This window comes from Maylandia zebra, linkage group LG22 (assembly GCF_041146795.1).
Source record: "Maylandia zebra isolate NMK-2024a linkage group LG22, Mzebra_GT3a, whole genome shotgun sequence".
NCBI classification, from domain to species: Eukaryota; Metazoa; Chordata; class Actinopteri; order Cichliformes; family Cichlidae; genus Maylandia; species Maylandia zebra.
In genome coordinates this window covers 10,603,271-10,617,762 of record NC_135187.1, presented here as the reverse complement: position 1 = coordinate 10,617,762, position 14,492 = coordinate 10,603,271, and the positions used below count along the sequence as shown (strand labels likewise).

The 14,492-nt window shown below is 39.2% G+C and overlaps 1 protein-coding gene across 10 annotated transcripts in view; it reads left to right on the top strand.

Annotated features, from left to right (window-relative positions):
• The first annotated feature begins 3,632 nt into the window (after positions 1 to 3,632).
• The window catches only part of map7d1b (MAP7 domain containing 1b), a 54,897-nt gene continuing 44,037 nt past the window's right edge, over positions 3,633 to 14,492 (top strand). For 5 of the 10 annotated variants that reach the window (XM_012918630.3, XM_004548903.4, XM_004548899.4 and 2 more), the window contains exon 1: positions 3,633 to 3,975. In XM_012918630.3, coding sequence (XP_012774084.3) covers positions 3,909 to 3,975 — 67 coding nt within the window. In that variant the 5' untranslated portion in view covers positions 3,633 to 3,908. The remainder of the gene's footprint in view (positions 3,976 to 14,492) is intronic. The other 5 variants (XM_012918632.3, XM_012918631.3, XM_012918629.3 and 2 more) reach the window with 1 other exon arrangement.

Below are 14,492 nucleotides of genomic sequence, written 5' to 3'. Positions count from 1 at the left end.
ATGGCCCCCAGGGGTTGATTCCTGAGGAAGTCTGCGGGACCTCACATGTACCATTTTGACCTTAGTTAAAAACTTTCCTGATGAATTTATAACCTCAGTCACTTATGCTGGGTCATACTGTAAAAAGTATGTACATGTTGGTTATTCCAGGAGTCACAAAAGTGTATTACCCATGGTATGATCCTTGTTTAATGACTTCTGCTGTCAAACCTGCCCCCTCTCTCTACACATCTGGTTTTAAAATGCCAAAATGGCGACAGTCAAAAATGCTCAAAACCCTGCAGCCAATATTTTATGTGTGGTTTTACTGTGACACACATGGAGTACAAACACTGAGCAGGAATGAGTGCCTAGGGTAAAAAAAAAGAGCCTTAAACATGAGTATAACTAAACCTTTTCTGTGATGGCCAACTCTGACAAGTTAGCCCCTCCCTGCACGCTGATGGGATTTCTTCCTTAGGTTTGTTATCAGGCTTTAAACACTAAAGTCTGATGTAGCCGTGCAGGAGTGGAGAGCTGACTCATGTCAAAACAACTCCCAAAATTGATTCATACTGCGTTGGATAGGTTGTGAGATCAGCTGACCTGTGTTGTCAGCTTATCACATACATCCAAGTGGAATTTGGAAAGTGATGCAAAAGAGCAACGTCAGCTTATGCATCCAAATTATTGACCAAACCAAACAGTGATCATGGAAACCACAACATGGGCTGAGATAGAGGATTCAGAATGAAAGTGTCAGGATTTTCTTTACGTGTGTGTTTGTCTGTTGATATTACTAAAGACAGACATTTGCAGTAGTTACACAGCGCTTTAGTAATAGTTAGTGTTGCGTTTGCAATGATCAAAGCAAATCTGAGCAGCTACAACACCTCATTAATATGCTTTACTTTGATAATAGGCGAGGTGCGCTGCAGGCTCTCAAACATAGTAAGACTGCACAGATGTTTGCGGTTACCTGCTGTCCACATATAAAATGCTCAAAGTGTCTTAGTTTTAATGTTTTTATGTCCAGTATTCTCACACAGCCTTTAAACAAAAACACAACGAAGATACTTCCAAAGAACATTACATTAACCAGATAACTTAGCACATCATTTACACATCCTATGTCATCTTCCTCTTCTGTCCTCACATTTGTCATATTTTCTAGTTTAACCTGATAACATAAGAAGATAACAAGATATAACAAGGTAACCTGACTAAATACAAAATGCAGTTTTTAAATTGTGTTTTTTAGGGGAAAAAGTTAAAAAAAAAACATGTAAGTATGACAAGTATGCAAAAAACTAAGAAAGCACGAAAGAGCCAAATACTTTCCCCCAGACATAAAAAGCTACACAAACTTGAGTGAATGACCTGGATATTGAGTCTGTAGCTACATCAGCAGCATCAGTGTTTAGAGTCCTGAGTGTCTTCACCTAGCTAAGTGGGTCATGCATATTTTATCTCTCCGGTAATGCTCACATACATTTGGCCCTTTAGTACGTCAGTATGTGCTCTGTCACCATGTTGGATAATGTGTCCAGCTCTGAAAAGAACCTCAGATGTGCATTAGGAGGATGTTTGTGTGTCTCTGTATTATATTTCCTATCACTTCCATCCATCATGAAGCGACATATAATGATGACCTCAATCTTAATTGTTAAGCAAAAAAAGCAAAAGGCTTTTTCTAATCAGACTTTTTAAAAAGCTCCTCTTTAAAAAATGTATGACGCTTATCTTTAGCCTCACATAAGCCAGATGGGTTCCTCTTCTGAGATGTGTTCATGTGAAAATTCCCCACATTTTCCAAACTTTTTTTTATTATACTGCTACTGCTATAATTTCGGGTTTGTTTTCTTTCTGTTTTCTTTTTTTCAGCCTGGATCACTGGCCTCCTGCAGTGACAGGGAGGTCACATTAATTGTAAATTAGCAGCAGATAAGTCCCTGTCATCTTTTAAACAGGGGAAATATGATTGAAACAGCGGGTGTGCAATATGTAGTGCTCTTCATGTTTGTAATATTTTGTATATTCATGTTTATTGGTAACTTTAAGATTACTTTGGTACTTTTTAAACCTGTTTTTAAGTGTAATCTCTATGGGATACTGTTTTCTTGCAGACATATATGCTTAAATAATACACGCTTATAAAGATATCACGATGTTTAAAGAAAATAAAGCTTTTCACTGTTACAAATGGTTAATTAACATGATGATAATTGCTGTAATTACACCGACAGTGTTGTTATGACAGCCCATCCCACAGCAAGCCGTTTTCAGCTGCTGAGGAGTCATCTGATGGGTCAAACCATTCAGCGGCTCCGACAGTTAAGGGGACACTAATGTCCTGCGTCTGCGGATAAAGCTAAAGAGAAATTATTGTAAATGTGAAGTTTGACCTTCAGAAGACTTTCGTGAAGTATTGGCTCTTCTGTGGCGTATTTTTTACACTCGCTGTGTAGATGGTACAGTCCAGTTGTCCGGCATGCGGTTTTTCGCTGCCAACGAGGTTAAGCCAGAGCAATGCGAAGAGGAAATAACAGGAAATGACACAATCCTGCCTTCAAAATAACAATCTTTAAGCTTTTAGAGTTCGAAAGAGGAGATTAAATTAAATTGAAAAAAATAAATTAAACGAATTAGGACATTTTTAAAACGTCTGTTACAAACATAAATAAAAATTTAAGGGCTCAAAAAATAACTGTAGGTTTCAAAGTAATTGAAAGTGTACAACACTAATAACAATAATCGGAAAAAGAGGAATTTTAAAAATGTTTTTTAATCACTAGTTGTAAGATCCTCACTGGATTTGCCTTATTAATCATTACTTATTGTAATAATACCCTGGCTGGAAATTAAATCATAAAAATAACAACAAAAACCCCCAGTAAGAACCAAAAAAACAAAAACAAAAACAAATTAAAAATATGCAAAAGAAGCCCCGCACTAAATAATCAAAAAGTAAATAAACCCAATAACCTTTTACCTGCTGTAAGAAATGTATTTCCTGTGTTTTCATTATTGTATCTATTGTAACTAACTAACTCACTAACTAACTAACTAACTACCAACACATAACAACCCGCAGTTAGAAACACCCTCCAAATGTTTTTCTTACTCTGACTATAAAGAAGTACATAGATATTCTGAAAATGTTCTATGTATACTCATTAGACCAAAAAATAAAACGTGTTTTCTTTTTTCAGTGGCAGAAACAAGCTTCCATGGTCATCACATGTACATTACAGTTTATATAGCACTTCTCTACTTCTCTAACTTAAAGGTAATTTTACTGTAAACCTCATTCATCTACCCAGACAATCACACACATATAAAAGTGCTTGTTTCTATATCTAAGCATCTTGTCAAATATTTCAAATAGTTGCATCTGTATCTAATGTTTGCACACACACTGTAAAGGGGAATCTCGGGGTTCATTGTATAAGGATACTTCAACCTGCAGACTGGATTAGCCGGAGACCTAACCCTCTTTGATTGGTAGATGACTACTCTACCACCTAATGCGCATAATAATTAATTTTGGAAAACTGAAATGCCACTGAAGTAAAGCGTTGATCAAGGATGTTTTATTTTGAAAATCCTGACCGGAAATCTTTCCTTCCTATGTCTAACTTACCTACAGCTTTTTATTCTCACACTGTAGATTTTCCAGCAGAGACCCACAGGCTCTCCGGACGGAACCGAGTCTCTGCTTTTAAAACACACCCAGTAACATTTTATCACTTCAGAGACTCGGCGCTGTTTTTCCAGCCGGATCCGCTTTTATTTCCATAGATTTTTTGGCCACTTTTCCCTTTTGCTCGGCTTGGATTTTACAAAGGGCGTGTTTGGGAGTTTCATCTCCTGTACTTGTGCGACTCTGAGGAATGACAGCAACTGGAAAGGGTCTGCGATCCGCCTGAATGGAAACAATGGATTATAAGGACCTCGGACATAATTTCGAGGAGAAGCTGACACTAACAGACAAGAGTGAGTATTTTACAGTCAGCATAAGGAAAATGGGGGTTAGAATAACGGGTGGCAGTAGGGTGGAATCTGATTATTCATTACATTAATGTTATGTAAATAAAAAAAATGTTATTATGATTATAATTATAACCCCTGTATATGAAGCGTGGTTTCCCGTCTAAAGACATGGTTGGATAAAATGTAAACTCAACAGCTGAAGCAGTGCAGCCTATCAGATGTCTCCCTCTGACATCTTAAAAGAGGAGATGTGTTTGTCCGGCCACGCCAACAGGCGGGTCCTCACCAGCAAAGATCCGGGAAATGCTGCACTGAGCTGTGGTCTTCATTACCAAACAAGTCAGTGGCGGTGTACTGGGTGAAAAATGCCCCACGCAGATATATAGCAAAAATGTATAGTGTAGACTCACAGGAGAGAGACGGTGCAGGTGAATGCATGCAGCTCAAACAGAAAATAAATAAATAATCGAACGGGAACTCAGTGTCATGCTCAAGAGCACCCCGGATACTGGATGCTGCAGAATTTCTCACACATCTGAGCTTTTTACTGGTATATGTTTATAACAAGCAGTTGGAATTAGTGACCCCAGCTGTGTCGTTTACTGTACATTCATATTGATGCCAGTTATCAATGAACATAATCGATTAGGTTGCTTTTTTTGCTTAAAAATCCAGAAAAAAGGTATTTTAATTAGGCTTATCTCACCATGACTCTTTTGTGCTGTATTAAATGTGTTCTACACATTTTTTCAGTAGACTGAGAAGAGAGATTCAAGTTTTTGTTTTTTTTTACTAATTTTTAGTGCAGTTTTGATTTATATATGCAACAACCCCACACACTATAAACACATGAATAATTCATCCAGCCTATGTGCTTTTAAGATATAAAAGCACTTAGGATGAGCATCATGCTGCACACCACTATCATACATATTTGCCATTGACCAGTGCTCACTGGCAGTAGGGGACTTTCTGTTCATTGGCAGCCCACCCCCATTTTCCACTCAACGTGGAGAGCTCTAGATGGATGGAGCGAAGGAACGTCTGCCGCAGCAGCTCTTTATCACTGCAAAAGGCATGGTGCTCGCTCCCTGGATGTGTGGGTGTCTGTTTGAAGAGGAATATGAGCGACTTATTGAGCAGACATGAAAGTGGTTGTTGATTTGTTATAGTTACACTCCTGAAATCCTGGGGCCACTGTGTGTGTGCGTGTGTGTGTGTGTGTGTTTGCCATGGTTGACAACTTTTAAGTAGCTGTTTGGTGCCTTTTCTTTTGGACATCATACATGCGTTGTTTTGAACTATTGTTCTGGAGCAAATTCACCCATCAGTGTGTTATCTAAGATGGCAACACTAGATGGAAAACAAAGAGTGTTTTGGTTCCAGGCCCTTTGCAGAGACCGCCGCACGCAGCAGGGTTGACCGGCATGTGACGTTTATCAGGAATGTTAGACACCGAAAAAGGCAGGGGCGTTAGATAAACAGAAACATTCTTTCTCTCTGACTTCTATCTGAGAGATGGGAGTCTCATTCTTGCGCAAAGAAAGAGCCAAAAGAAAGGCCTGCCGGGGATTGTTTGTTTATGGCGGCCTGGTGCGCCTGCAGGGCTGGGAGAGGGGATTGTAATCCCTTATCAAAGTGGTTTATTCAGGTCTGAGGTTGGCAGACCTTTGGTTTAGCCCCTAATGCATGTTGACCATCCAAATCCCTAAAACACACCACCCTGCACAGCCCTCCTTACCCCTCCTGACCTCATCTGCTCGTCATTCCCCATCTACAGTAAAACCAGTCAGCCAGGGACATTACGCCATATATCAGAGCCTTGTTTCTGTGCCTGCTGGTGTTTCAGAGAAAATGCTAGTTTGGGGAAAATGAATCACAGCTACCAGACTCATTCGCTTACCCAGGGAGTGCTGGAATCAAGCTAAGCCTCTCCAAGACATGACATGTTCAAAGACTCTCTGTTTGTGGCTCACAATAGGAGTGGCACCAGTTTCCTGCAACGAGTCAATTCACTTTTTGTGCAATGTCTTTCTAAAGGAGTTCACACTGTACATGCTACAACTCCTTCCTACCTAGTTTTAAACCTCTTCTTTCCTGATATCTGCAGTGCCATCACGTTGACTTTTTCACCCCCTGTTTAACAGTAGTGAGCGTCTCTGTTTGGAGTTAAATGCTCCTCTGTGGAAGTAATCATGAGACGTGGACTCCCTGTGGCACTGTGAGCTTTCCCAGTCATGCTGACGTTATGTTCTTGGAACGCTTTCAAGATCGCAGGCAGCCTGGAAATGTAGATTTCAGCCTAGAAACCTTTCACTGCCGGCTTTAGATTTGCCTCTATCCTCCATAATTTAGCAAAGAAATAACCCTTGTGTTCAATTTCCAGGTTGAAAATAAAGTGTAATTGAATGAAATTTAAATTTAGTTTTATTTATAAAGTAACCATTCTTGTCTGAAAGAGGTTTAAATTGTGAGTAAAGACATTACTTTACTACACAATCAGAAAATGAGCAGGACCTAGGAACTATGGAGGAAGAACTCCCCTTTAACAGGAGAGACCTCTTAAATGAGAGACCTCCAGTCGAGACAGGCTCAGGTAGGGGCAGCCATCTGTCTTTACTGATAGAAAAAAAAACTTAGAGAGATCACAAACAACAATCAGAACAAAACACAAACTGCAAGAGAGAGAAGACAAGCGTTAATGATATGCAGTGGTGAAAAAGACTTTTATTAGTCCAAAAAAAATAAAAAATTGTGTTTGTTTTCTCTGAGCAACAAGTCAAAAAACACATTTACTATAACTACAAAATCAATAAGCTACAGAAAATCAAGGTTTTTGCAATAACCCTTTAATCTAATCAAGACCATAAACAGCTGCTGCTGTGTGGAGTGGTAAACCTTTGTCACACAGCTAACATAAGCTACAAACATTAGCCTGTTTGGCTTCCTAGCTTGCTATGCTTGCTACAGTGGAACTAGATCCTACAGTATCTGAATTTAGTTTTATATAATTACCAGTGCTGTCAGTGTTAATATCGTTAAAATGACGTTAAGGCCATAACCGCATTAGCGCGGCAAATCTCAGTTAGCGCGGATCGCCCTGTGCGTGGGTCTGCACAGCGCTAACACGTTAACGAGCTAACCATGCTAACACGTTATTGATTAATAATATTTTGGGGGTAAATCTGTTATCACTGTAAAGAGTATATGCTCCATAACAATGAAGGTTTACAGGAGTAGCAGTGCAACTACCCACTCAATTTTTTTATTTGGTCCGTGTCTATTCATTACAGTTTATCTTGTTTAATATCTACATTAATACAGAGCAAAGTTATTTCACCGGGAGTAGAAAAACAACCCCAGAGGACAAAGCTCCTCTCATCTCCGGCATCCAGACGGGGCTCAAGTTCTCACAGCTCTGCCAACTGTGTCTCATTTATGTCCCGGGGGCTTGAACGCTTGTAACTGCAGGTGGGAGGGATCCGTGTGGAGGGCAACGGCTAGGATGACTCTGGGAAACTGGATTGGGAGTGTTGTTGTGGCTTGATCGTCTCCTTGAAGAAGAACGGAAGGAAGGAAGGATGGAAGGAGGAGACTAACAGGAGCGCTAACCTCTGCTGTCCACGTCAGCATCCTAGTGACCAGATGCTATAAATCACAGCCGTTACTCGGGAAAGCAGAGGAAATGCTCCTTTCTGCTGCTGACTATGAAGAAGGAGAGGGAAGCAGGTTCCTGAGAGCTTATGCACAGATTAGTCATGTTTCCATCCATATCCGGCATTCAAAAAAGCCGAATCCATGAATGGATCATTGATATTTATAATCCGTTTTGCAGCATAATCCTTTTAGAGAACGTGTGAGGCAGGGTTAGTCATAAAGGAGGCTGTCATATCACATTTAGATTAGAGTCAACGAGGTAGCAACACCTACACTTCTGTACACATCTGAGACTATTTTAGAGATAATGTGGGAGGAAAAGAAAACATATGCTTAATTTATATGTTCTAACTTAATGTATGAGCAGTCAGATTTCTACCAGTAGTTGTTACAACTAAGAGAAATAACTGCCTAAGGCACAGCTTTGCTAGAGCAATATATAGTTAATGGCTGTGGCCAAAGTTGTATATATCTATGAGTAAACAACTGCTTTCAAACGTTTAACAGCCAACCTACCACCCATGTAGATAAATAAAACGTAAGAACCATCCCTTAGCTATGTTGCCATAGGCTCAGGCTGATGGGGGACTTCCCAAGTCTCTCTTTCCTGTCTCCCCGTGCTCTCTTTTCTCTTTGCCCTTATCCCAAAACTAGCAGCCCCGCCCTGATCCTGGAGGGGCTTGCTGTCTGATTCGAGATTCCGTTTTTTAAATATCATAGCAACAGTTGCTTAGATGAACTTCATATTGTAAGTAAAGACCTTACAATACTACAGAGAAAACCCAGCAATAAAATCAGATATTATGAGTAAGCACTTGGCAACAGTGGGAAGGAAAATCTCCGTTTTACATGAAGAAACCTCTAGCAGAACTAGGCTCAGGGAGGGGCGTCCATCTGCCCAGATACACTATGGAAGATAGTCAGAGTTTATTAATAACTAATGATAAAATGCAGAGTGGTTTATAAAAACATAGTGAGTGAAAAAGGTGAGTGAAGAAGAAATACTCCTGCATCATGGTAAGCCCCAAGCAGCCTAGGCCTATTACAGTGTAACTAAGGGTGGATTCAGGGTCACCTGACACAACCCTAACTATATGCTTTATCAAAAAAAATTAAGCCTAATCTTAAAAGTGTATGCTGCTTTCCAGATACCTCGGAACACAGATGTCAGAACGCCACTCCCCAGTTCAGAGAAAGCTATCAAAATCAGACCTTGTTTTGGTTTTTAGCAAAGTCAGAGCCATTCAGGTATCGCAGTACAGCATAATACTTATTTTTTGCACTTAAAAAGCACATCAATAGATATATACCTGATCAGTGCTATGCATATGGCTTGATTTTTGAGTAAAAAATACACAACAGTGGCAGTACTGATTAAAAGTTTACAGTTTTACTACTGTGTGCGTTCAGTGTCCATCATGGTTTGCTAACTCAGGGTATGTTCGTCTGCTCCAACTTTAGAGTGGGAAATCCAAGTTGAGGGGGCGTTTCACAAATAACTTCCAACTGGGAACTCATGACTTCCAACTTATTCAGGAATGCTCCATCAGCATAGAAAACATAACTGCTTCTGTGAATGGGTATCCATCCATCCATCCATCCATCCATCCATCCATCCATCCATCCATCCATCCATCCATCCATCCATCCATCTTCTTACACTTATCTGGGTCTGGGTTATGGTGGCAGCAGTCTAAGGCCAGACCTCCCTCTCCCAAAGTCAGCAGAGAGGTGTGATCTCTCAGCATTCCTGCGTCTCCTCCAGGGTGTTGTCAAGTAGGACATGCCTGAAACGCCTCAACTAGGAGGTGCCATTAGCAATCCTAGCAGACGTCTCAACCATCTCAATTGGCTCCTTGAGACTTTTTTGTCTTGTCAAACAACAAAACAACACAGTGATCTGCTACCCAAGTCCAATGGATTAACCCTATGAGCCCTAAGTTATCACAGTTGGAAATCCTAACACCAACTCCATATTTTGGAAAAGAGCATTCAGAATGATTATTGTTTTGTTCTTGGATTTCAAAGCTACTAAAAAACAGTTAATTAAAATAAAAAATACACATGCTGATTGCTTAGAGGCAGAGCTAGTGCTGGAGTTGGCACAAATCATGACTTAGACCTCAGGGAGTGACACAGGGATATTGTTTTCCAACTTAGCAACATAGGACAAGGCCACAAAGTGGGCTCGTGTGGCTGGATATATGTCTGAAAAGACTTATATTTATTTTTCTGTAGATTATTGATTGTTTGTTAAAAAAATTCATGAATTTTTCTTTACTCTGCAACTCAGAAAACAATCAAAAGAGCTAAGCCAGATAATTTCACTGAACTTTTCTCAGTTTTATCAAAACTATAACTTTTTAGAAACCTCTCTTTGATGAATAACAATTTCACACATTTTTTGCTTTTTTATTTGATTTTAAATGTTGTCCAAAGATACATGGAAAATAAATAACACAGGCAAAAAAAAAAAACAGTCAAAATTATCATTAAAACATGGAAATGACTTTCCAAAGAGTAGTAACTCCTTTTATATTTCTTGTTAATTTTCAAAATAAAACACTAAAGCAGTATTGAGCTTTGATACCTTACCCTAGTTTTAGTTGAAATTAGCCTTTCCTCTCAGCGCTGCTCTGCACTTCAATGTAGCCTAAATACTCTGAAGACTCCCTTTGATGTATGAGAAGGAGCCTACAGTATTGATTGTGTCCTCGGGGCCTTTTCAGTGAACTCAGAGGTGCCCAAGGCAGAAAAAAACTGCCTTGGGCACCGGGACTGTCTATTAACATTTAATAAATCTGTATTAATGGAGCCAGATTCATCTCTGATGCCAAAGAGTAGTTTTTTTTAAGGGGGGGGAGGGGGGGTTATTTATATTTCGCTTCATGTGCTGCAAAGGAAACCTAATCTGCTCAATCCCTTCCTTCAAATAACATATGTCTTGTTTTTATTTTAGATAAAAATCTCATTCAGCTGTATCCTGTATTTTACCCATGCTGCTTTGCAACATATCCTGGATGCATTTGTGGATGTGCGATTTGGACCTCGGGGAAATCACTAGCAGATGCAGCTCCTCTCTCCTGCTTTGAAGTGTATGTGTGTGAGGAGATAACAGCCCTGTTGTAGCTCCGCTTCATACTCACTTTAGCAAACACGCACACACGCACATATAAACACACACGTGTCCATCACCGTGTAACGTCCCTGTGACAGGACCCACAGGCTCTAATATCAGAGTGCAGATGATGTGATGGCGCATGCTGTAAGACTGCAGATGATGATAATAAAAACACATGTATGTGGGCAGCCATCTTTGCTTTGCGATGGTCACCAGACAAAATCTTTCTTTTTGATTTTGTGAGAAGCCACGATCATGAGGTTTGTCAGATGCTTCCCTCTGTTTCTCGGGTTTTTCTGCTCTCCGCATGGTTATTTTGGAACTGCAGCGTTAAACCAGTCAAACTGCAGCTTTTTCCTGCTGCACCAGTCGATTGATTATCTCCGCAGCCTCCTACAGTTTCGTAACACCGCACCGCTTCTTCCGTTACCCACTGCGAGCCCTGGCACTCCAGCTAGGAGCTCATTGTGTTTTTCTGTTCACTGAAAAGATCCTTGAAAAGCCCTTCAGTTAAGTGGAAAAGGAAGAGCTGCAGAAGGCTGCAGAAAACGAATAGCGGACGGGTTTTCTTCTAACTTTCAACTTTGAGTTTCAGCATTTTGTTTGATGTGCCTGACGCTCAGAGCTGCAGTAAATCACGTAGAGGCTTTGTGGCCTCACTGAGGCATCTTTTGTCCTCAGGCTTGTTGATTTTTCTCAGAAATCACTAAACAGCTGATGCTTTTGAAGCAAAACAGTAAAGCGTTGATGCTGCAGCACCAACTTCCTGATGATTTCATTCACTCATGTTCATGTCATTTATAAGATGAAGGATTCATTCAGTTAAGTATTGTTGGCTCATATATTACAGCAGTTGTTATGGAAGGGATGCAAAAAGTGCATTAAAAATTAAAAGATCCATGAATTATTTTTACAACCACATATGCATCCTGCTGTTTTAACTGGTTTCCATTTTTACTGATTTACAACCGTATATGTGTCAGTTTTTCATCGTTAGCTCGTCTAGCATCTTGTAGTGCAGGATTTTAAATACTCATTCATTCATTTATTATGGATTTAAAAAATGCTGAAATATACCAATTATCTTATCCCTGCAGCTCAAACCCCAAGCGTATGCAGTCTGGTTGTCTTTGAAGACTAAGAAATCCAGCTAATATTTACACTTTACACACCAGAATCACTCACACATCAGTACTCTTGCTCAAAAACTGCTGGAATTGTATTCAAACAGCTGCTTATTTAATTAAAGGGTCAATTTTAACCAATTTTAATACTTAAGGAGAAATGAAGCTCTTGTACAAATAGGTGTCCTTTGTTGACCTGCTTTTACCGGGCCAAACTCGCACCAAAAGCGGACCTCAGCTGAGATTAAACTTGGTCTGTCATCACATTCGCTGTGCTGCCAGGCCAACATGAGTCAGCCAGTCAAAGTTATGCCCTACTTTATGAGTCCAAAACAAGAGCGTGGTGGTGGGGCAGCTGGGGTCTATATATGCTTGTGTTGGGTTGATGTTTCCAACAGAGGTTTCCACAACAAAATGATTTTCTCAGCTTTGACTTTAAACTACAAACTGCAAGAAAGTTCCCAGTGAGTAGCTGAAACTCTTAGAAGAGTGCAGAGTAGGAGTGTAGTGACAGGAAAAGCTAAATAAAGAAAACTCTATGTGATATACAGACATGATATCAGCGGCCGTGTGACTCGTCGTTGATCCTGATTTGTTTCCTTCTTACTTCTGCCTTGTTTCACTTGTCTCTGTCAGAAACGACTGATTGTCTGGGATTATCTTCACTTTGATTTGGGTGTATCCCAGATTCCTTTATAACCTGTTTACACTTGCACAAATGGAAGCAGTGTCCGCTTCCATGTAAATAAAACAACACAGTCAACACAAACAGTTCTGTAAAACCGCAAACAATACGACAACAACACGAAAACAACATTAGCAGCTCATAAGTGGTTAACATGCTCATCTTTAGTTGCTTGCTAGTTTTTGCATTAGCAGCGCTGTTTTTGCTTAGAGTTTGGTTTCCTCCAACTCTGGAGGTTAAAAAAAAAGCTCTGTTCAGCTGCTAAATGCTCCACTGTGTTCACATCAAAGAACCATTTTATTAACCATTATTTTATTAAAACTAGTTTTAATAAAATAAATCTTTAAAGATGACCTGTTATGCTTCAGTATTTTTTTCTGGACTGCACCAGAGTCACTTTGCACAAGCCTTGAGCCAGCCCCTCAGTTCATCATTTGATTAAAAGCTTCCTGCTTTAAACCAATTTTCTTCTCATTGGCTGCACCTCACAAACAGAAGGTTTAAATAGCATGTGGGTGGGGCTACTCTGCTCCCAGCTAGGGTACAAGCCTGAGATGACCATATTAGGATATCCGCTCTCTTTTATATCATAAAGAGCGAGACTGAAGGCTGAGGTTTTGGCTCACAGGGATTACTTGTACACACACCAACCTCGTCATTTGAAACTTTATCAGTGATTAATACTGAGCATCCATCAGTTTAACAGTATATATATATATATATATATACATATATACATATATATACATATATATACATATATACACATATATATATATATATATATATATATATATATATATATATATATATATGTGTATATATATATATATATATATATATATATATATATATATATATATATGTGTATATATATATATATGTGTATATATATATATATATATATATATATATATATATATATATATATATACACATACACATATATATATATATATATATATATATATATATATATATATATATATATATATATATACACATATATATATATATATATATATATATATATTAGGGGTGCAACGATACACAAAATTCACGGTTCGGTTCGGTTCGATACTTTGGTGTCACGGTTCGATATTTTTTCGATACAAAAAAAATGTTCATGCCTTTTTAATTTGTCATTTATTAAAATTATAAATATATATTTTAACTCAAAAGTACAGTTTTTAAATTTAACCCTAACCCTTGTGCGCGTTTTTTATTTTGACAGCGAATACGCACCTGCGGACCACTTATGTGCAGCCCTGGTTATTTAGCTCGTCATATTGCAGCCACAGAAATTATTTTGTCCATGAAACCATAAAGCTGCACTTTCTTTTTGCCTTATAGTCTGATTTGTCATAACTTCTCCGTTTTGTGGTAAGCTTTTCTTTGGCTGTCACTTCTTCACCCTGACCTGTCTTATTTGGCTCAGCAGAACTGAAATGCTTTTACACGCGCACTCACATAAGCTCAGCGATTCTCTGCGCGATCAACCTCTCACATGTTTAAGCTTGCTGCGGGAGATTTCACTTGTCATGTTTGCATAGTAAGCTAACGATTAATAAGACGATGTCAGAGGAATTGGTGCACAAATTATCATCACTCACAGATCAGTGCTGTCGCTCTCTATACACAGTTCGCACGATTGCAAAGTGAAAGCAAAAAAACAAGCGCAAATTCAAACGCGACTTCAATATGTCACATATTGACAGTGGCTCACCGATGCCAATGACATAATTACCCAGCTACATTTCTGAAAGAATGCAAAAGCATTGACATATATTTTTCCTACAATAGCCCGACGGGCAGGGAAGAGATAGATTTTGGTAGCTCGACTGAAAAAATCGCTAGCTCCGGGACGTCGGGCTAGCGATATTGCAAGCCCTGTATCTGATTGATGAATCACTCATCTTTGGAAAAGAGAGTT